Genomic DNA, 23,932 nt, shown 5'->3' on the forward strand with positions numbered 1-23,932 from the left:
TCCCGCAATATCCCAAAAACGCATCGAAACGTCACGGAAAACGAACGTAAATAATCAAAAATCATTTCAAAAATCATTTTCTGGAGCTGCTTTTCCATATTTTCAGCTATTTTTTGGGCACTTACAGTCAGAGTTGGGCTTCTTAACTTCGTTGCTGGTGCAGAACGGATCGAGTTGCAATGAGTAAGTCCCCGACTCCCCGAAATATGTTTTATTTTGGCATTTTTGTGATCCGAGATAGGGGCGGAGACGATTTGTTCTTGCCAAATTGGCAAAAATTCTTGCTTCTAACCCACTTTTTCTTCGCTTTTTAGATTTGAATCACACGACGAACGGCACTCCGGTGCAATCGGACGCCGCTGACAAGCTAGAAAAGCATCTCAAGCTGCTGAAGGAGGAATACACGAAACTCCAAAAGGGATATGCCGAGTTGGAGCGAAAGTACAGCAAAGCTGTTGCGTCGTCCGAGGAAAAGGACTTGAGTGAATTCAGTAGTTTTGTGTCGCGCTTAGTGATGACTGTGGCAACGCTCTATGGACGCAGCACATATTCGGATATCACGATAAAGTTGAAGGACAAATCAATTCCGGCACATAAATTCGTGTTGAATGCTCGTTCCGAGGAGTGGCGAGAGGAAGTTATCATTGATTTGCCGGAACTTGGTAAGAAATTGTTTAAGGGTGATGCAATTGTCGAAATTTTTTTGGATTTCATAGACTTTGAAGATCAAGAAAGAAGGAAACTTTATATTTTAAGTCGTCCCATATTGAAATTTAGACGAAAATTATTTTAAATCACATGATCAAAATTATTATTTTCCAAAAATTTCGATTTTGTAATAGATTAAATCTTCAATTTTGAGTTCAAATTTCATCATTCAAAGTTCAAAAATGTTAAAAAAATACAAACCAAAAATTCAAAATATGTTCTTTAGGGGACAGGGGCCTTCATAAAAATTCTCATGGGAAAATATTTAATTTATTCGCCTTACAAACGAGGATATCAAAAATATTTTCGACAATCATCTCTTAATTTAATCAACTTTTTTAATGAAATTTTCATTGTAGACTGGTCAGATCTCGACACTGACGTCGGTTATGCCCTCCTACGCTGGATTTACACAGACGTCATCGACTTGCAACAAGATTCCCTTGCACTTGGCTTGATAAAAGTCTCGCATCGCTTCAAGCTGCCGGGCTTAATGGGCTTATGTGAACGAGCTCTCGTCTCTTCCGTGAATGTGAGGACTTGTGTTCGCTTTTACTGCGTCGCCGAGGATGTTGGAGCCTTCAATTTGCAAGAATATTGTTCGGGACTCATTTCAACGCACTGGGACGACCTCACGCCGCAAGATTTTGAGCACATGTCTGGTCCATTGCTCTATAAAATGCTAAAAAGCAAGACGAAATATCCGTTGCATGCCGCTGTGAGACTCCTGCGAGAGGATGTCGTCTTCTTGTGTCTCGTGGAGAACGACAAATCGGTAAGTAAAAAACAGATTTTTTTTTAATTATCACATTTTCATGCTTTTTTATTCGGTTTTATTCGTAAATATAATCTTCAATTGGCTAAACACTTAGATAAAAAATAAATAACATAAGGAGCGAGTGACGCGCTCCGTGAGACTTTTGACCAAAGAATTAGATTTTTTTAGAGTTAGGTACAAAAAACGTAGCTAACTGGTCTAAATGCAAATTAATGCCTCAATATTCGACGTTCCTCAAGTATTTCATGAGATTGAAGACGAAAATGACGGCCATCGTGTCGGTGTGATATGCGGGCGTATCGGTAGCGGCATTACATAGTTTCCCCTTGCAATGGCAGTACGTCGAGCCATCTTGGTCTTCCTGGCAACCTTCCTCGTAAGGTTCTTCCACGGTGAATTCCTTGTGCCATGCGCCGTCACGATAGACCTAAAAACGAAATTTTCTTTAAAAAACTATTTTTATCAAAAAAACAAAGAATTTCTTACTTGTTCCGTGTATTTTTGATTGGCACACCCTCGTGTGATCGTCTCGATGGGTTCTCCGCGTGGCAATTGCAACTTGAATATCCGCTTCATGCACATCGTCGAGTACGGACAGTCTGTGATAAAGTCTTCGGATTCGTCGAATTTTGAACAAAGTAAGGACTGGGCGCCGCTTTTGCTCATTTCCTTGTTGTCACTGGGCGGCATGACCGAGCATTTGTAACATTTTATCGCTAGAGTAACATCTGAAAAAAATAAACAAGACATAAAATTTTTATTTTTGCGAATTTATTTGTTGATAATGAGTGTCAATAGTCTCGTTTGGAGAGGAATTTAAACAAATCATTTCATTGACCCACGTAAACTTTTTTTTTTTGAGCAAAGCGATGATGAGTGTAGTAAACAAACAATAATTATGGCATTCATTAGATGACAATTGAGATGACTTGTCTGCCGATTTTTTGTTGTTTTAAAGAATATTTTTAGTTAAATTTGCTAAAATTGTTGTCTTTCGTACTTTGGATTGTTTCTAAAATAGAAATATTCATGCAATGCTCGAGTGAACACATCTGCAATGTTCTAAAATCAGCAAGAACAATATTTTAAAGTAGATTATGATTAACAAAAAAACTCTTTTTAATCAATGTCAATGTTTTCATTGATAAAATTAGAAAGATATAAGCACATTTTTATTTATTTTTAAATTACCTAATTAATGGAAATTTTTGTTTTTTTTCTTGAGGGTTTTCATGGACATTCTCCAAGGATTTTCTCGAAAATAAAAAAATGATTTTATTTTTTGCAATTTAAAAAAAAAATATTATTTATTAATTAATTTTTTATAAATTTAATTTAATTAGGTATTTTTTAAAATATTTACCTTAATTTTTTACAATTTATAAAATACAAATTTTATCAAAATTAAATTTGAAAAAAAATAAACTTTGAGCAAAAGAAACTTCAAAAGTGTTTTTACATAAAAACACTAAATAATAAATTAAATAAATATTTTTCGTAAATTAAATAATTAATTTGATCAATTTAATTTTTTCTTGAATTAAATTAATTTTATTCTTTTTATTCAAAAAATAAAATATAAATAGATTTTTAATTTTTTAAATTTATTTTTTGAAATAATTTTGAAAAAAATATTCTTTAGTAGTCAGTTCAGTGAAATTTTTTCTATGAAATTTTGTTGTCTTTACTCCAACTGACTAAAATTTGTCACACATTTTCCCAGAAATGCATCACAAAATTTTACAAAGAACAAAAAATGATAAACTAAAGTGATTATTGTGGCGGCAACGAACGAAGACGACTTGAGTCATGCTTGGACTCCTACGATATCCGTCAATTCGTCGTCGTCGTCGCGACAATTCACGCGAAAAAAATCGTAACAGGAAATTTTTATTTATTCCATTGCCGGCAATACTTGTAAAATTAATTGATTGCAATGCATCAAAGTGCTCCATCTTCCATTCCAATTTTCTGAATCACTCGTGATAATTACTCCCCTTTCATTGTAAATAACTCATCACTCTTATCAATAATTGACTGCAAAAATATTCCAAATAAACAAAAATACGGAAATGCCTCTCAATAACAATATTCTAATATTCTTCATTATTTTTTATTAGATTTATGCATGAATTCACATTTCTTTTGAATTTCATCTTTTTCTTTTTATCGCTTTAAATACCACAATAAATTGCATTCAATTCGCATCATAAATAATCTCGTCAACGTGAGAACCATCATCCGCGATCCGTTACGGCAATAGCGGCGCAACGGCAGTGATTCATGAATATTATTCTATATATTAAATAGATGAACGAGGTATTGCACGAGATTTAATAAAATAAAAATTTACACTTAATTCAATAAAAAAGTTGATGTGGAATTTGAACGCGTATACGGTTCTATTTGTCGTTCAATTGAGCGCGGTGTTGTAAAAGATTTTGTAATCTCGGCGTTTTTTATGAAAGATTTACAGAAAAAAAGAACAAAGTTCGAGTTTTGATAAAAAAAAATAATTATTTAAATAGACGAACAAGTTCCACTTCCGAATCTGGTTTTATTTTTAACTTTTGCTGTTTAATAAATAATTATTTTTAATCAGAATATATTTTTTTAAATTTCATAGATTAATTTTTTAAAATTAAAAATTAAAGAATTTTTTAAATTAATTTTAAATAAATTAATTAATTATTTTTCATGATTTAATAAAAATTTTCCTGGAATTTTAATTTGATTTTGAAAAATTTTATAGTGAATATTTTTTTTACAAATTTATGATGATTTTAACGGAATTTATGTGTTATTATTTAAATCTCAATTCTTAATTTAAATCTTGAAAAAAAAAACTCATTATTTGAATTAAAAATTACATCATGACCAATTTACAGTCTTGTATAAATATTTTGATTTCTAATGGAATTTTGTAACACCAAAAATCATCATAAATTACGATAATTAACTAAAATTAAAATTTCATGTCACAATTTTCAAGCACTTTATGCCAATTGTCAACTAATTTTTGACTCAAGTAAATTTTTTGTTATAATTCCCCCAAAAAAATTCAAATTTTATAAAAAACGATGCGAAATTATGTCATTAAATTAAATGACAATTCACAAAATTTCACCTAAAATCTAATTTTTCAAAAGATTCCACTCCCTGTTAATCGTTTGTCTCATGTATTATTCCCCAAATCAGACAAATCCATCACCAAATACGGACAAAACTCGATAAAAATTGTTAAAAAAAAGATTTATAACAATAAAAAGTGGCGTCTAACAACATAATGACCAAGTCTGGCATGAGTCTGATTACCAATTGGCAGGTAAATGCAAAAAATTGTCTGAATCACTCGTACGATGAACCAATAATCTTTCCAACTACTCATAAAATTTACTTATTCTAAGATTTTTTCTATGATTTTTTTTTCTTTTGTATTCAAAACAGGCACGTCCTTCTTGCGACTGAGAAATTACTCATGCTAATCAGGTGTTAATTGTGGCCAAATTGCTCACAATACAATTTTTATGATTTTTGTCTGCTTGTTAGCACCAACAATGTTGAGAAATATCGACAAAAATGCAAAAGCAAACAAAATGACGTGAAAAAAGAAAGCTGTTAATGCTGGAGATCCGTAAAGTGACCGGTTTGTTGTTACAACGCAGTAATTGATAGTGTTTATTTTTTTAAATGGTTTCTTATCACTCGTGATAAAACGACTCTAGAGTATTATTTGATAAAAATAATCAAATTGCACTCGAGTAAAGTGATAAAAAAAACTTCATGACGCCGTCCTAGTCTCGCCATTTTTCTTAGAATTCCAATGAATTTCTTATGAAACGCATCGACAATACGCACCACAGACACAAAAAATGGGTCATTAGCATTTGAATCACTGCTTTGAAACACAAAATTGTGTTCTTTCATGCATCTCGACGACTACTGTTCCTCGAATGCGTTGCAAGAAAATTTCATTATTTCTTTGGAATATGAAAAAACTTTTGAATTACCATAAAAAGAGTTTTTTTTTGTTGTGCGTAAAGTTGAGAAATTATTATTATTTTTATTTATTCTTCTAATAAATGAATGTCGACGAGTGAAGTTTTTGTTAGAGAACAAAATTAAATGCATTCCGGATTAGATTCACCGTGTTGAATTACATGAATTTTTATTTAAAAAGTTATGCTACCTCTACAAGAAATTTATGAAAAGTGGTGTAGAGTTACGTAATTTATAGTTAAAAAGAGAATCATTGAAAAGGATTGAATTTAGGTCGGAACGACACTTTAAATACGGTGAAAAGGCAATTCTATTGTTCTAGCGTCTTTCAAGCGTTAGATTTGGTGACATGTAACTGTGTGAAGCATAAAATTGTTAATTTAAAGTTTTTTGATAAGAAATTTTTGGTTTAACTGGAGCAGAAATTTTAAAATTTTATTTTTTCAAAGTGCTTTTACTCGTAATTTTTTAAATTTTTTGAGTAAAAAAAGACTATAATTTAAGACAAAAAAATCACATTTTGTAAATTTTTCAAAAATTAATTATTAATAAAATTAATTAAATAAATATTAAAAAGAATTAAATTAAATAAAATTTAAAAAAATAATAATTGAAAAATAAATTTAATTAATGATTTTTTTTACCAAATTTATATGTTTAAAATTGTACAAAAAATCAAAAATTTTACAAAATCTATAAAATCTTTATATGTACTTTGACATATTTCAAAATTGATACTTAAAAAATTAACAATTTTTAAAAAAATTAATGAAAAACTATGTATATATTTTTCTTATTAAAAAATCATTAAAAATTTTAAATTTATTTTAAAATATCATTTTTAAAATATTAAATTAAAAAATAATATTAATTAAATTAAAGTTTTTTTTAAAATAATGAATAAGACCTAAAAAGGATTTAAAATACTGTAAAACATTCTTTAACAACTTTTTACACACATTTTTTTTACCAAAAAGTAAATATTTTTGCTTCAAATAAATTTTTTTTTTCAGCATTTTAAGCATTAAGAGTAATTTCTCGGTCATTCACCACCAAACCACTCCTGTATAAAAAAATTTTTGTCACAAAAACAGTCCAATTATCACCTCAAAGCATAATTTTGCAAAAAAAAAACACATGATGAAACAATTCCTTGAAAAACGCATTTTCAAGTAAAAAGAAAGTACTCTCACAAAAACGTTTTAATCTTTCTTCTTTACTTTAATCACTTTCTTGCTTTCTTTCGTCTCTTTTTGCCTTTTAATGACCAAAAACGTTTCATACCCGGAACAACAACAACAACATTTCAGCAGTTTATCAGCTTACAAAACTTGTGAGAATAATTTTTTACTTCAAGTAGTTGGATTATTACTTTAAACCTTTTAAACGTTTCGTTCGAAGAGAAAAGTAATTGATCGTTTCTTATACGAATCTGTTTGTTTTATGCTTAGAACGCAACTAAGAAGGAAGTATGTTCACGTTAATGCTCTGGAATGCATCAATAAACGACAACAGCAGCGACGACAAAAGATAATTCTTGATAAGGAAATACGAGTCGTCTCTTGTTGTTAGAAGTAATTCTGGTTTTTTGTGTTTTTTTTTGTGTTTGCGATGACGATGACGACAAAACAACGAGAGAACAGAGGATTTCCTTTTACGCCAGAAGTTGATTAAAATTCAGAACATGGAAAAAAGTGCAGTATTCGTGACTTAATATGCAGGATGCAATATTATTGGCGTTACTCATGATTCTGGAAGCGATTTTACGTGAGAAAGACTTCTGTATCTCAATTATTTGTGACTCGCGTGCTACAAATTAATCGAAAATCGACAGATTTTGATTAAAGTTTTTATATGCAAATTATTTTTTTGCGAAATGAAAGATTTCGGTAACAAATGCAAAAAAATCATGCAATAAACAAAAAATATGTTAATCTCATTCACGAGAAAGAAAGTGAAATGGACCAACATGACACAATAATGAATGTTTTTATTGGTGTGGTCGTATTTTTTTCATAGGTTTCGTTGATAAAAATATTTTTTTGTCTGTCTGTCTACTGATATTATTCAATGCCTTTTAAATTCCAAAATATAAAATAAGCAAAAAAATCAAAAATAATTTTTAATGAAAATAAAAATTTTAAATTTGAAAATTTAAGCATATTAATTACAAATTATTAAATTTTTTTTTAATTTAAAAAAATAATTTCAGAATTATTTTTTTTTATTTCATATAAATTAATATTTTTTTTATCTTAGTTTTAGTTTGACAAATAAAATATAAAAATAAAATAATTGTAAAAAAAATAAATATGATTTATTTAAAGAATAAAATTAATTTAGTAAAATGTAGCAAAAAATTAATTTTTAGAAGAAAGTTTTTAAAAATTTCAAAATTTTAGTCATTTTGATCTGAATTGTTTCTTAAAAATGTTTTTATTCAAAAAATTTTAGGGCTTTCATTTAATTCAAAATTACTATAAATAATTTATAAATGAACTAGTGACATAGAATCGTAAATCATAAAGACAAAGAGGGCACCTAGAGAGTTAAATGACCCATGAAATCTTTCAACCAAAGAATTTTCAATAAAAAATCTCGTAAAACTGGGTCATTAAATTCATTAAAAATATCAAAAATATTAAATTTTACTCAAAATACGCTCAAGCCTAAAAATTTCTTCAATAATTTGAACCTTTTTTAAATTTTTACAACTCACTAATGAGTTTTTTTCACACACAGTTCGCGATAAAAATTGCAAAAATATCTTTGTTGCGACTTTTTAATCATATTTTTATCATTTTTGTATCTTTTGTTTGCGGCTTTACATGAAATCAAGAGAAAGGTTATCTAACAAAGTGATACTCATATGTTTTTATTTTTCGCAATGTTTCTTTGTGATATTTCACACAAACACGAAACAATGTTTACTTTAATTAAGTGATCGTAAAAATACTCATAAATTCTGTTGTAGTTTTTTTTTCTGACAAATAAAAGAAATGATAAATGGGGAAAAGTACCGGTGAATGAAAGTCACATCGCGTGACTGTTTTCTATCAACAACTAATAAGAGCCTCCAGGTGACTTTAACTTTTGCAGCAGAAGCACTTGATCTGGGTCAACGAACAACGTTACAGTTTCATTCGGTGCGAAAGAAATAAAGAAATTCCTTGTGTACAATGAACAAATAAACAAGTAACGGACTTGCAAGTAGATTTTCTTTTATTTCTTTCGCATTTGCAATGAAAAAAGATTAGAAATAACGTAGCGATAATTTGTTGCAAATTGATTTACATTTTAATATACGTGAGGAAACTGGTTCAATCAACCGGTGCACCATATCGCCGTTGCTGTTTAAAGTTCACCACGCAAAGCAAGTGACTCAGTGGAAAAGTAAAGTTCTCTCGCGAGCATAAAGTCCAGTGAGGCACGTATCACGCGATAAAATAATTCTTTATGATTCTTCATTTTTTTTTGCTCATTACAAAACATGACAAAGTTCCAAATAAATAAAAAATTAAAATTAATTCAGCTTGTTACAAAATTTGTTTTTTTTTGCGTCATGTGTGAGCGTTTCTGTGAGCGTATGTGCGAAAAAAACGTAAAACGTGAATGAGTTATAAAGTTACGAAAAAAAAATTTTTTTTTGGTGGTAGTTATTGTTCTACGGTTATTATAAGACTAATAATAAAGAGCAAAAAATGTTCTATGTGTGCATCTATAAAAGGCAAGAAGTGAAATATCATTGTCGTGAGGTAGTCTCAATGGGCTTGAATTGGTTTTAATACGAGCCTTTTTTATTCAAAATTAAAAGTTAAGTTTCTTCAAATGAAACTTTTAAAAAATTAAAGAAAAATTTTAGGAAAAATAAATAATAATAAATTATAAAATATTTATTTAAAAATAAATATTTTTTTAAATAAAAATTTAAAAAAAAAACGATTTTTTTAAATACGAAATTAAAATTAATTAAATAAAAATTTAAAAAATATTTGTTTTTTTAAATTTTCATTTAAAAAAAACAGCTTTTAAGAATAAAAAAAATAAATTTTAAATTTAAGAAATTTTTTAAAAATTTTTTTCGACTATTTTATATGAAAAATTTAAAAAAACCAAATTATTTTTCAAAAAATAAATATTTTTTAAAATTTAATTAAAAAATTGTGAAAGTGCTTATTTTGATCAAATTCTGGAATTTTTTAAAATAATATTTTAACTTCAGAAATTAAAATATTTTAACTATCAGAAAAAACTATTAATTTTTTTTAAAGTGGCTTTAATTCTAATTTTAAATTTTAAAATTAAAATTTGAAAGTGAAAAATGACTAGAAATTCAACTTAAACTGCTTTTTCACAATTTTCCAATTTTTTATTTAAAATTATTTAAAACAAAAAATATTTAATTTAAAAATTGACTGACTTTCGAAAATCTCAAAAATTTATTTTCAGATGCAAAACAGTCGCCTTAATTTTTTTCATTTGTCAGACAGACTAATTTTGGAGCAATTTTCTATCAAAATCTCCTAAACACGATCAATCAAACCAATTTTTTATTCACAACTTCTAATTTTTTCAGTGTAGTTGCTTCATGCTGGTCTGCACAATCACTCAGCGTTTCATTCCCATTTTTAATTATTTGTAAGACACAATCTCCGAAAAAAAAACCGCAAACCGGTTCGCAGTGCTCTTTTAATACATATAATTATTATTTATTTGGTTAGAAGTAACCGATATTTCTGCGTTAGAAGCAATTTTCGCTTCCTTGTTTCAAAGACCTGTTAGTTGATAAAAAAAAAAATTTCTGGTCTTCACCGTTTATTTATCGACTACTTAAAGATTAATCCACTTTACTTGTAATATTTATTGAGCCAATACTACTAACCACCTGACACATTTTTACAAACGCGTGTAACATAACCTCACCTAATATTTAATATAGTAAAGACTAAAGACGATTCACGTGCCGTTACATCGAGAATTAAGTGAATTTTAAGCATATTTGGCATGAATACCATAAAAATCGCTGTGTCAACTAACTCAAGGATTTTTAATGTCATTGTCAACTTATTGCGAGAATTCTCGTAAGAATGAGCATTGTCGAGTGTTTTGCTGTGATTTATGAGTAGAACCGAGAAAAAAACTAGATAAAATCGAATTTGGTCACATCTGTATTAATTATCAACATTCAACTTGACACAGTTCGTGGTCGCTTAGAATTCTGCTAGATTTTTACACAATTTTGCGTCTATCAAGAGTGAGAGTGCCCAGTAACCGGTTTATTGATTTTGGTCTCATTTCGTGTCTCGTCTTTTTTTTTTGCCATAACCTTTTTTCTTAATCATCACAAACGAAACTGTTACGTTACAAGTATTCGCTAGATATTACCATATTTTGACTATAATCGTTCATTGCTATCAAAAAATGTGTGTGGAGATGAAAGAGAAACATCTGATGATGGGCGACACAATGACGCAATAACAATTTTATTTTATTTATACTCTCCTATCACTTTTTTTTTCGGCGATCGTTATGTATTTTTTGTTTGTATAACCAAGTGTCTCGTTCGATGATAAAACATCACAATATTGTGCGTAATGAGTGGGTTATGAAAACAAAAAATAATTTTGTAATCTTTTTATTGTTAATTTATAGAAGAAATGTGTTTTTTATGAAGAGACGACCTTGAACCACATACTTTTCGATTCTATTTTTAAAATGGGTCACAAAAATTGACCGGAAGGAATTTAGGAGATTCGGAAATTGCGTTTGAATGAGAATTAAAAGTCAAGTGAAGAACGAGAGAAATCCATTAAAGTACCAAAGTTTTAAAATTTGCAAAAAATCGTAAAATAAATTGCATGTGTCGATACGCGGTGTTAAGTTGTGGAAAAAAAACCCGAAGCAGAATAAGATAAATTAGCGAGTTCGAACAAAAAATTTGAGATGAAATCGTCTTTTAAATTTTTTTTTGGATTTCAAGAAATTTTCTTCAATTCCTAAAATTTTTAAAAATAAAATTTTTATTAAAAAAAAAAAAATAAAAATTAATTAAATAAAAAAAATTAAAAGTACCTAATTAGGTTGTAATTAAATTAAAATATTTTTTTTAAATTCTAAGAATTTAAAAATTTTAACGATTCATATTAATTTTCGTTCATTTGAAGTTTATAAAAATTTAATAATTAAATTAAATTAATTTTATTTTTTTAATTCGAAAAAAATAATTTATTGAATTTTAATTCATTCTTGAAATCGTTTTTTTTTTATTTTAAAGATTTTTTAAAGAAATTTTCGTTCATTCATTAAAGTTTTTTTTAAATTGAATTAAAAAATTAATTTAAAAAATATAATTAATATTTAATTTTTTATTATTTTTAAAATCACCATAAACAAATAAAAATAATTAAATTTAAAATTAAATTATACAATTTTTTAATTTAATTTATCGAATAAATAATTAAAAAATAATAAAATTTAAAAAAAAAGAATAATTTAAAATATTTTTCTAAAAGAGCCAATTTCTTAAATTCACAAAAAATGCATCAAATTTTTGCACAAAAATATTGTGAAATAAAGTTCATTCGCATCTCGTCGTGAATTGAATGACTAACATTTTTATCTCTTTTCTTATAAATAAATAACCAACAAAACACAAAAACTACACTTGTCAAAACAACTCTTGAAAAATTTTAATTTACTCGATCGACACATGACTGCCACATTTGAATATGAAAAAATATTTAGTTGGACTAACATTCCACTACTTGACTTAGGCAACTGAACTCTCTCATATGTACAATCAAACAAAATTCCAATAGTAGACGAAATTTCATGTGAATTTCATACATTAATTAATTTAATATTTTTTTTAACCGCAGACGCACCCGCGTTCACGCCTGTTAATTTTTTTTTTTGTCACATCACTAAATTCAATTTCATTCATGAGAGTGACATAAATCTGTCACTAAATTGTTTGCAAACTTTTATTTTATGAAAAAAAATTGTAAAAATTATTATTTAAAGTGAAACATTTTTCATCATCGGAAAATTCACACATACCTAAAAATAAAATTATAATAACGGCTACGCTAAAAATCGTGCATGACAGTGATGAAGACTGTCTCCTCGGCCAGATTGAATTTCTCATTTTTTTTTGTTGTTTTGGTAATCGGTGTTCGGTAATAATTTTTTATTTTTTTTAATTGATTGAATAATATTTTTTTTGTATAATTTTTTTTATTAATTTTCCATTCAATTTAATTTCTTTTCACTTTTGTTTGGATTTTTTATTATTTTTTATTAATTGTATAAATTTTTGTTTCTCAGAGTAATCTCTTCACTTTCTCCTCGCTTTGTGTATAAAAATTTATTTTGCTGTAAACTTGGCAAAGCATGCACATTGACCTTCTCCTGTCGATTGGTTTCTGTGTATTTTCAATCGTGTTATTGTTGCATTCGACCGTACTTTCTTTTTATGTTTCGTTATATTATTATGTTTCGTTTTATTTTTATCGTTTCTCAATATTGAACAGCGATTATCGTCGACGCTGCGTGCTTTTAAGCCGGCAAACCGTTTTTTAACTGAACATTTGATGATGAATTAAGGTCACAAATCGCTATTGTTTCATATTTTTTGTGACCCCAGTTATTTAGTAGGTGTTGTTAATTTTTACTTTTTTTTTTTTTTTGACTAGAATGCTGGCTGAGTGAGCGTTTTATTGTAATTTTTATTTAAAAAATCTTTTTTGTGAAAGCACTTTTCAAGAAATCTTTGCAAATGGGCGATGAATCATAGAAGGTCGAAATTTTCCAACAAATTCATGAATGGGATGAGTTTGCGTACTTTCTTTCTAGGATGTCGTCACTATCGTAAAAAAAACTATTTTTCTCGTATTTCTTGATAATGTTGCTCAATTGGTAAATACACGTCTTTGCCAGACGATGGTGTGTCACAAACTAAATTAAATTGCATGTTCACAAGAGGAATACGACGTTGTCGATGAATAAAACAGTGAGAGAACGATTTACAAAAGCTCTCTTTTTTCGTGTTTGCTTTTGTGTTGTGTTTCTCATGGTGTAGTTTTAGCGGTAGGTCGGTAGGTAGATGATAACTACTGTGTGCCTTTGATGTTGTGCATTTGTTGTGGAAGGGAAAAAGTAGTTGGCTTGTAGTTGTTTTTAATGTTTCAGTGGTAATAAATGGTTTAATTATGTAGTTCTCTCTTCATTTACAACACGGAGACATGTTTGGCGCTGAAACATGTGAAACAGCGTTTATTGTTTTTAAGCGGTTTTTTAATAGCGAAATCTAAAAAAATTCGAAAATTAAAAAAAAAATAATTTTTTTTTCCAAATGAAACTAAATTTTTTTGTCAATTTTAAAAAAATCCAATGGGGCAAAATAAAAAAAAAAGGTAAAAATTTCATTTAACTTTTGTAATTTCCATTTTAAAAAATTTCAAGAAAATTTTTCAATTTTTATTAAAATTTAGTAAAATTTTCTTTTAAAAAAAAAAAAATTAAATTAGAGCTTTTTGAATTTATTTTAAAATTTTTAAAAGGTTTAAAATGGAGCAAAAAAAAATATATTAGAAAAATAAAATTAAAATTTTATTTAATGTTTAATATAAATACTTTAAAATTACTAAACTTTTTTATAAAGGTCAAAAATTACTGAAACTCAATCATTTTGTTTGAAAGACTTTAAGGCAAATTTTTATGAGGGAAGGGGGTAATAAAAAAATAAATATTTTATTTATTTTTTGTTTGTAATTTTTTAACGTTTTTGGATGTTAAAATTAATTTAAAATATTATTTTTTTTATTTTAAAAATTTTAAAAAAATTTATTTCAAAAATAATTTAATTAAAAAAAAAAATTAAAAAAAATACTTTTTCATAAAAAAATTAAAATTTTAAAAAAAAAAAATTTTATTTATTTTTTGTTTGTAATTTTTTAACGTTTTTGGATGTTAAAATTAATTTAAAATATTATTTTTTTTATATTTGAACTCAAAATTAAAGAAAAATTAAACAAAATCTTAAAAATTAAAATTTTTGAAAAACAAAAATATTTTGGTCACGTGACTTTAGAAAATGAATATATAAAATTTAATCGCCTAATTAATTTCTTATTTTTTTATATTTAAAAAAAATTAAATTTAAATTAATTTTTATTTTAATTTAATTTTTTTAAATTGTTTAAAATAAAAAAAAATATATTCTTTTTCTTTACAGCTCCATGAGATTGTCAACAGCTTATCACCTCAGGGCCAACTTCCGCTCCAGCTAGCACTCATCGGTCGAAGTTCCGCCATCGCTCAAACGCTCGTTCAAACGGGAAGTGCTGATATCAATGCTTTCACTGGCGACGGTGCCCCTTTGCTTGTTGATGCCGTTAAACGCAGCGATGGATTTTCCGCAAAATTTCTGCTCGAGAAAAATTGCAACGTAAATTTGGCTACTCGCAACAGTCATGATACGGCTTTGCATTTGGTGTGCACCTATTCCGACAAAACTTGCGATTTTGAAACTTACGAGTCGATGTTAGAAGTGGGAAAGGAGTTGCTGGAAAAGGGAGCTGATCCTAATTTGCAGAATGTTAAGGGATAGTAAGTTTTTTTTTAAATATTTCTAAATTTATTTTAAATTTTTTGTCCCTTGCCTTATTAAAAACAATGATAAAAAATTAATAAGTTGTCAAATTTAGTTAATTTTTTATAAGAAACAGTATTTCAAAACCTAATTTTTTTAAAACAAAAAATTCTGGGACAAAAATAATTAATTATTAAATAATTATAACCGTCTAAAATTTTAATTGAATTTTTAAATAATTTTTTTTCCTTCTACAGTACTCCACTCCATTTGGCAATCACTTCGACGCATCAAGCGATGATCGATACCTTGCTGGAAAATGCCTCACTTGACTTGAATTTACGGACACAAGACGAAAAGTGTGCCTTATTGTTCGCCCTGACGCCGCCCCAAACGGATGGTCCCCCATTCGAGCTCGCCTCAAAGTTGATTGAAAAAGGCGCACGTCCCAATACCGTCATGAGTGAATCGGGCGACAGTTTATTGCAAACGCTAACGAAAGCAGGACTCGAGGATGCAGCGATTTTCTTGACAAAACATTCGAATTTAAATCACATCAATCGCAGTGGGCTGACAGCTTTACATTTGGCAGCGCAAAAAGGTCTCCCGGGACTCGTGCGAGAGATTTTAGAAAATGGTGCTTCGCCAAATTTACAATCGAGCGTCACCGAGTTGAAAAGTGCTTTGCATTTCGCGATCGAGGCAAATAGTTTGGAAACGTTGCAAGTTTTTGTGGATTTTTGGAAGGAAGATGTGCCGCAAGAGAAGCCAGATTTCAATTTGAAAAACACTTCGGGCGATTCTCCGTTAAATCTCGCACTTGCCTTGGGTTACAACGATCTCGTGCCGCTGCTGATTCAAGGAGGGGCTGATGTCAATGCCCGAAATGGACAAGATATGACACTTTTACATCAAGCGATTGTGCGAGAAGATTCCGATACGGCAATTTTCTTGTTGGGACAGGGGGCGGACATGAATGCCTTGACTGCGGAGCAAGAATCTCCGTTGCAACTTGCGATTCATTGTCGTCTGCCGAATGTCGTGGATGCGTTATGTAGTCGTGGTGTCGCCCTAAATGCCCCCAACGACAAAGGAGATTGTCCGTTGTGGAGTGCCTTGGAGTCCGGACAAGATGAGATTGCGGCGGTGTTGGTGAAACATGGTGTCGATACGGATTGTTGGGGTCCCGGACCCGAAGGATGCATGCAAACGCTTCTGCATCGTGCGATAGACGAAAATAACGAGCAGGCAGCAGTATTTCTCATCAGAAACGGATGTGATTTGGATTCGCCAAGACAACCGGGAGCCGATGGAGCTGGCGGTGATGAAGCCAAAGACAAAATGTCACCGTTGCATTTGTGTTGCGAATGGGGATTAACGAGAGTTTTGCAAGCACTCATCGATCACGGTGCAAATGTGAATGCAGTTGACTCGACAAACCGCACGCCACTCCATATCGCCATCGGGAATCAACACGAAGAGATTATCAGCATTTTATTGTATCATCCAGGCATCGATTTGCGGATTCGGGACAAGCAAGGCAACACTCCGTTCGCTGCAGCACTCCTCATTCGCAATCACAAGGCAGCGCAAAGTATTTTGGAACTCATGCCGAACGCAGCGGAGCAAATGGACACTCGCGGCAGGAATTTCCTCCATATCGCCATCATGAAAGACGACTTGGAGTCCGTTCTCTTCCTCTTGTCCATCCAAGTGGATGTCAATTCGCGCGTTCATGACGTCAATCAAACGCCTCCCTTGCATTTAGCGGCTGCCAGTGAGAACGAAATGCTCGTGCGGAATCTCATTCTAGCTGGAGCGCGTCTCAACGATCGCGATGCCACACAAAAAACGGCTTTGCATGTCGCTGCAGAGAAAGGAAGACTCGCGGCGGTGTCAGCTCTCATCCAGAATGGCGCCGATTTCGATAGCGTTGATGCGGATGGCAATAATGCACTTCATATCGCCGTACGGGAAGGTCACGTGGGCATTGTGAGGGAATTGTTAACGGAATCTGGCATAAATGCGGAAAGTTTAAATCTCAAGGGACGAAATCCGTTGCACGAGTTGTGTCGATGTGGCAGAGATCAGAGTGCAGCAGCAATTTGCGAGTTGTTTTTCGAGTCGATGCCCAATTATCCGATCAATGCGACAGATTTGCAGGGAAATACGCCACTTTTGTTGGCTTACATGCGGGGACAAGCGCCGTTGTGTAAAGTTCTTGTGAAAAATGGCGCATGTTTGGGTGCTGAGAATAAAGATGGAATCACGATTTTCAACTTTCAGCTGGCAACCAATCAACTTTTACATAAATTGCTGGATCAATTGCAAGCAGAGAGTCCATGGGCCACGAGCGAGTTGTGTCAGGAATGTGGATCCAAGTTTACGATCACCATGAGAAAACATCACTGGTAAATTAATTATTTTTTTAAAGAAAAATTTTTAATCGAAAAAACTTAATTTTCAAAAAAAAATTAAAATATCAAAAATTTAAAAAAAAATTAAAAATAAATTTAAAAAAAAATTAAAATTGTAGAGATTTGACTAAATTTCTGATTTCAGCTTAGATTAAAATATTTTTCCAAATTTTTACTGAACTCATTAATTTTAATCAATTTAAAAAAAAATCTTCGGAAATTAATTAATTTTTCTCTTTATAGCCGTCATTGTGGACGAATCCTTTGCAGTAAATGCTCATCGAATGAAGTGCCGATCATCAAATTTGGCATCAACAAGCCCGTTCGTGTCTGCACCGTTTGTTTCGAGGTCTTGCAAGTGGGCGCCGACTAAAAATCGTCCAAAAAGTTTATTATTATTCCATTTACAAAAGAAAATGTTAACAATTCATTAGTTTATTTTATGTTATAACCCAAACTAAGCTTTTAAAAGTGTTTGACCAGTGACACTTTACGACAATTGGCAATTATTTAACTTTAAAAAAATTCTCTAGAAATATTTACGAACAAAATTGTAAGTTTATCATATTATATGAAGAAAATTTGTAATAAAATTTACGAATAAATTTGATATTATGAGACAAAAATTTGTATTTTTTTCCAAATCCCAAAAAAATAATTTTCTGGAAGTTTCTGTCTTGAGAAGTAACCTAAAAATGGAGTTTCAGCGAAAAACAGATAAAATTTTAATAGTTGACGTTGAATTTTCTACAATTTATTTTTAATTTATTAGCATCTCGTAAGTTGACTCTGAAGACATCAGAAAATGATGGTTGGTAATATTTATATAACTTTTTTGTTTATTTTCTTGCTATGAAGTTGTTTTGCATTCACACCATTTGTCCATTTTCGGTTTAATTTACTTTAGTTTTTTGAAAAGTGTGGCAGAGACGCAGTGATCCAAGGCGTGCAAATAATCCACGAGCTCCTCGACGCACGTTTCCGACGTTTGGGTCTTGCTGTTGACGCGGTCATTGCATCCTTGGTATTTCTCCCACAAGTGTTTTGCATGTCCATTTTCCTCGCGACATTTCGTCTAAAAGAAAAAAAAGTGTCAACAATGCAAAATTCAAGTGAAACATTCCTTTTTGGAGGATTTTTCGATGGAATAGCAACTCACCCTTAGAGCATCTTGTTGGTCAACGAGCTCTTCTTCCTCCTCTTGGGCCTTCACCACAGGGAAAATACGAAGGTTGGACATGAATGATTGGAAAAAGTTTGCCATCTTCTCGTTTTGCGGTGTCGCAACTGAAAAAATAAAGAATTTGTGAGTTGGACAGCTCGTGCAAGTGTCAAAGGATGATGCGAAGATGTCGTTGAGGATTTATTTGCTGGAAAATTGTCGAAATTTACCTGTTTTTGAGCCGATTTTACTTGGTGGTTGTGATGTAACACCCCGAACAAAATCAAAGCAGCTGTCTTCGTGTGTGGATAGAGACTCCAATTTACCGGTTCGTGATTTTCCGGGTATTCGGTTTCGGTATTTAAATGACTAAAATATGAATTTTTTAAAACTTTCTTGCTTTTTTTTCAAACAATCAAAAATAAAAAAAAAGATTTAAGAACTTCTTTTTGATTTAATATTTTTGTAAAATTTTATTAACGAAGTAAAAAATAAAAAATAATTAATATTTTTTACTACTTTTTTACGTTTTTGAACGTTAATCGTTGATTGAACACATTAAAATAATTTTTACTTTTATTATTTTCAGTTTTTAAGTCAAAACTTTAATAAAATTTCACAAAATAAAAATTTAAGAAAAAATAAAAAATTTGGTCACGTGACTCAAAAATTTTTTCATCAAATTTTCTATAGATAATGCGTTTTTAAAGTTAAGTTCATATCTAATATAATTTTAATTTTTACTGGACATTATTATCGTTTTTTAATCAAAAAGGACCAAAAAATGTCAGAAATTTTCCTTTTTTGAAATATTTTTATTTTTCCCCCTGAATTTTTTCGGCAAAATCGGAGGGGGGGCGACATAAAGTGAAATAATTTAATTTAATGGCCTTATATTATAATTGTTATTTTATTTTTACAAAGCTAATCTTTTTTAAAAGAAGTTTTTAGAACGATTTTTGGACATTTTTAGATTTTTTAGATACAAATATATTCAAAAGTGCTTTAAAAAAGGATTGAATCAATTTTAGAATTTGAGCAAATTTAGCATAACGGGAAATCAATTAGGATCTAAAATTAAACAAAATTTTTGAAAAAATCCTCAAAAATTTTCTTTAAAAAAACGATTTTTTTCCCTAAGAACCGGATACCCGGTAAATAAGGAACCGGTATTGGAGTCTCTTTTCAAAAAAATAGGGTGACTTTAACACTTATTTCCCTTTGAATATTAATATCTGGCAAACTTAGCCTACAAAAAAGTAACAGAATTTAAAGGACTTCATACGTAATTTTATCCTTTTAGCGTCATCCTGGCTCCCCGCAAGCGAAAATTGAATGATGATCCAGTGGAAACGGAGCCTGTGAAAGTTGTTGCCAAGAACGCAATCAAGAAACGCAAAACAGACAAGATGGGAAACATAATTTCAGCGGTAAAAACGGCGATTGAAGGACCCGAGCCGCGCGCTCGATCAACCACAACAGCAACAAAAGTCCAAAAACCAAAAGTGCCAAAGATCCATGTAACGAAGCATGACAGAGTCGCTGCCTGGGTGAACGAAAGTGTTTCACCTGAACGCGTCCTTGCACCCAAAATCCACGATACGGGCGAAATTTCCAGCTACTTGAACGATAAATACGGGAAACGACCTTGGTGAGTTAATTTTTTCTTATTTTTAACAAAATTTTATTCAAAACTTTTTTAATTTTAGGTCCAAACATGAACTCCTTGCAGTTTTGGAAAACCTTCCTTTGTCTCAAGCACATTCCATTTGTCAACTTTTCGACGAAGACAACTCAATTCCTTTCCTGTGTCGTTACCGAAGAGATTTAATTGGACCTGAAATTGACGCCGAACGCCTACGTGACATCAAAAACACGTACAATCAGATTCTAGCGATCCGCGCCAAAGCAGAATCGGTCATCAAGAAGTTGGAGAGCAAAAATGTTCTCACGCCAGAAATTAAAGTCGAGCTCCTTTGCGCAAAAACTTTGGACCAAGTCGATCATTTGTACGAGCCTTATAAGGAACGCAAGAACTCCGCTTACGAAAAAGCGGTTGAGCTCGGTTTGGAAGTACATGCCGTTAATATGCTCCGCGGCAGAGGTCCTCCCATGAAATTTGAGACTTTTGTCAATCAATCGAACGAATCGTTGAGCACGACGAAAAAAGTCGAAGATTTCTTCAAAAGTGTCATTGTTCATGACATCGCAAAGAACCCAGAAGTGCTTGATCAGTTGAGAGATCTTCAATTAACGCACAAAATTGAGCTGACCTCCACTGTGGTGAAGAAAAAAGAATCTAAAGACGCGAATTCTAAGGGAAAAAACAAGGATCAAGACCACAAATTTGAAAATTACTTTGATTTCAAACAAAATATCGCCTATTTGAAGCCACATCAGATCCTCGCCATCAATCGTGGCGAAAATTTAAAGATTCTCAGTGTCAAAGTCGTGCCCAGCGATTATGTGAAACGAGATTTGCTGCGATTCACGCGAGATTTGTACATGAAATCCGGCACGCATTACATTCTCCGCACAAATATGTTCGATATCGCCTTCGAAGAGGCCTGGAACAAAAAATTGTTACCATTAGTACAAAGACAAGTGCGATCGAATCTTACAACGACCGCCGAACAGCAGTCGATAAAAGTTTTCGCATCGAATTTGAAGCAACTTCTCTTGATGGCGCCCGTCAAAGGTGAACCCATACTCGGAATTGACCCGGGATTCAGTAATGGATGCAAAATGGCTTTGATTTCTGAACGTGGCGATGTCCTTGAAACATTTACGTTGTATCCGTTTACCAAAAATGATAGACAATCTGAGGAACATGCCTTAAAAATGGCATCGGCCATGAATCGTCACAATTGCAAACTGATTGCTCTCGGAAATGGAACTGCTTGTCGTGAAACGGAGACTTGGATCACGAATTTGAAGAGCAAGGGAGTTTTACGATCAGATGTTCGTTATTGTATAGTTTCCGAACAAGGAGCTTCAATCTATTCCTGCAGCGAAACAGCGAAGAAAGAATTTCCAGATGTTGATATTAACATAATTTCCGCCATTTCCATCGCGCGACGCTTAAATGATCCATTGTGCGAATTCGTCAAAGTTGATCCAAAGAGCCTAGGTGGGTAGAAAAATATTAATTAAAATTTTCACGAATTTTGATAAAAAAAAACTAACAAATTTAGGCCATTAAATTTAATTATTTCACTTTGAATCACCCCTGCTCTAATTTTGGTCAAAAAATTCAGGGGCGAAAATTAATAATATTTAGTTAGGCTTTTTTGATTAAAAAAAAATAAAAATAATTTATTTAACATTAAAATCATTTTAAAAATGAACACATGTTTGATAAAAATTTAGATGAAAAAAATCTGATCTGAATGAAATTTTTTTCTCAATATTATTTTTTTAGATTTTCTATTAATTTCTTTCAATTTTGATTAAAAATTTGAAAATAACGAAAAATAAAATTAATTTAAGCTAAAAATTAATTTAATCTAATCAATCGTCATTTGACATTCAAAAAGGCCTTAAAATAGCATAAAAAATTAAAATTTATGAAAATTTTTTAAAAATTTGTACTAATTTGAATCTTCGAAATATTTTTAGGTGTCGGAATGTATCAACACGACATCAATGCAAAGGTCCTCTCCGAAACGCTGGATGAAGTCGTCATCGAATGTGTCAGCTTTACCGGTGTCGATATCAACACAGCGAGTGTTGCCCTCCTCAAACACGTTGCCGGTCTCACGGAGAAGCGAGCTAACCAAATATTGGAGTATCGAGCGAAAAATGGTCCCTTCAAAGCCCGCCAAGTTTGTCGAAGGAATCTGTCTGTCCCGTGCCATAATTTTTTATTTTAAGAGAACCCCAGGACAAAAATGATGTAAAAAAATAATTTTGGTCACGTCAAAAAAGTAAACTTAATTGGTCCCAAAACCTTCGAGCAATGTGCTGGATTTATCAGAATTGATCCTGCCACCGCTGGAATTCGCAAAGATCAATATTGCGTCTTGGACTCGACAACCGTCCATCCCGAAAGCTACGAAATTGCCGAAAAAATAATTCGAGAGTGCCAAATGACCGTATCGGATATTGGAACACCAAAGTTTATCAAGGCGATTAAGGGATATGCGAAAAGTTTGGATCCCCAGACGTTCTCGAAGAAGTATGGCGTGCCTTACGAACGACTTGTGACCGTGTTTGAGAGTTTGGAAAAGGAGCTGTTCCATGATTTTAGAATGGATGTCAATAATAAGCCGCTTTTCAAGTCGGGATTGACAAAAATGACAGATTTGAAGGAAAATACGGTGGTTTCGGGAGCCGTAACGAACATTTGTGACTTTGGAGTCTTTGTTGATATTGGTGTCGAGTGTAACGGCCTCATCCATCAGAGCAAAATGAACGGAATGAAGGTTAAAATTGGTGATAAAGTGGAGGCGACTGTTTTGAGCATCGACGCGAATCGAAATCGGATCGGACTTGCCTTGAAAAGTATTTTGTAAGAAAAAATGTTGACAATAAAGTGTTTCTTTTTTTACCTTTTTTGATAAATCTTACTATTTTTTTTAGGTCGAGTGTCTAAAATTTGAAAGAAAATTTAAAAATTATGTAAAAAGTATTTTTTTAAAATATCAAATCTTTCGTATTTAAAAGTTCAAAATTTATCTTATTTTTAAAATTTTCGAATTCCAAATTTTTGGATATTTGAAAATTATTTTTCAAGGCGATTAAACTTTAAAAATTTGGAATTTGAGATAAAAAGTTTTTGCCTTACGAACGACTTTAACGGTATTTTGAGAGTTTGGAAAAGGAGCTTTCCATGATTTTAGGATGGAAAAATAAAAAAATAAATATTTTTCAATTTTTTGATTTGACGAAAATTTTTTGAACGAAAATTTTTAGACCGTTAAACGAACATTTGTTTTAATTTTAGGAGTTTTTTGATTTAAAATTTAACGGCCTTATCCAAAGAAAATCAACGGAAAAGGTTAAAATTGGTGAAAAATTTTTGAAAATCGATGGTAAATTTTTTAAAAAATCGGAATTTTGAAAAGTATTTTTCAAGAAAAAATGTTGACAAAATGTTTCTTTTTTTTACCAAATTTTTGATAAACCTTTTTTTATATAATCGTTAAAATTTGAAAGAAAATTTAAAAATTATATTAAAAGTATTTTTTTAAAATAAAAATTTCAAAATAGTTCAAAAAAATCTGTATTTTTTAAATTTTCTTAATTCTAATTTTTGTTTAATTTGAAAATTATTT

At 30.7% G+C, this 23,932-nt stretch overlaps 4 protein-coding genes across 5 annotated transcripts; 2 read left to right on the forward strand and 2 right to left on the reverse strand.

Moving 5' to 3' along the window:
• Positions 1 to 48: 48 nt before the first annotated feature.
• LOC134837971 (rabankyrin-5) lies at positions 49 to 18,109 on the forward strand. The gene is made up of 6 exons (XM_063853369.1): positions 49 to 183; positions 315 to 662; positions 1,068 to 1,483; positions 14,721 to 15,094; positions 15,335 to 17,488; positions 17,738 to 18,109. Exons 1-6 carry the CDS (start codon positions 180 to 182, stop codon positions 17,865 to 17,867), a joined length of 3,426 nt encoding a protein of 1,141 aa, XP_063709439.1. The 5' UTR covers positions 49 to 179; the 3' UTR covers positions 17,868 to 18,109.
• Positions 1,531 to 13,433, reverse strand: LOC134837975 (uncharacterized). Of its 2 annotated transcripts, none has more exons than XM_063853387.1 (3): positions 13,329 to 13,433; positions 1,973 to 2,214; positions 1,531 to 1,913 (listed from the first exon to the last, which is right to left on the reverse strand). In XM_063853387.1, exons 2-3 carry the CDS (start codon positions 2,174 to 2,176, stop codon positions 1,704 to 1,706), a joined length of 414 nt encoding a protein of 137 aa, XP_063709457.1. In that variant the 5' UTR covers positions 2,177 to 2,214; positions 13,329 to 13,433; the 3' UTR covers positions 1,531 to 1,703. The 2 variants fall into 2 exon arrangements, with proteins under 2 accessions (XP_063709457.1, XP_063709456.1); XM_063853386.1 differs by having other exon boundaries at positions 12,545 to 13,426.
• A 117-nt stretch (positions 18,110 to 18,226) lies between the features above and the next one.
• LOC134837976 (cytochrome b-c1 complex subunit 6, mitochondrial) lies at positions 18,227 to 18,985 on the reverse strand. Its single transcript, XM_063853388.1, has 3 exons — positions 18,887 to 18,985; positions 18,654 to 18,781; positions 18,227 to 18,569 (listed from the first exon to the last, which is right to left on the reverse strand). Exons 2-3 carry the CDS (start codon positions 18,756 to 18,758, stop codon positions 18,393 to 18,395), a joined length of 282 nt encoding a protein of 93 aa, XP_063709458.1. The 5' UTR covers positions 18,759 to 18,781; positions 18,887 to 18,985; the 3' UTR covers positions 18,227 to 18,392.
• A 931-nt stretch (positions 18,986 to 19,916) lies between these two features.
• Positions 19,917 to 23,232, forward strand: LOC134837972 (S1 RNA-binding domain-containing protein 1). The gene is made up of 4 exons (XM_063853370.1): positions 19,917 to 20,307; positions 20,366 to 21,786; positions 22,275 to 22,481; positions 22,572 to 23,232. Exons 1-4 carry the CDS (start codon positions 20,066 to 20,068, stop codon positions 23,168 to 23,170), a joined length of 2,469 nt encoding a protein of 822 aa, XP_063709440.1. The 5' UTR covers positions 19,917 to 20,065; the 3' UTR covers positions 23,171 to 23,232.
• Positions 23,233 to 23,932: the final 700 nt, after the last annotated feature.

This window comes from Culicoides brevitarsis, chromosome 1 (genome assembly GCF_036172545.1).
Source record: "Culicoides brevitarsis isolate CSIRO-B50_1 chromosome 1, AGI_CSIRO_Cbre_v1, whole genome shotgun sequence".
Lineage (NCBI taxonomy): Eukaryota > Metazoa > Arthropoda > Insecta > Diptera > Ceratopogonidae > Culicoides > Culicoides brevitarsis.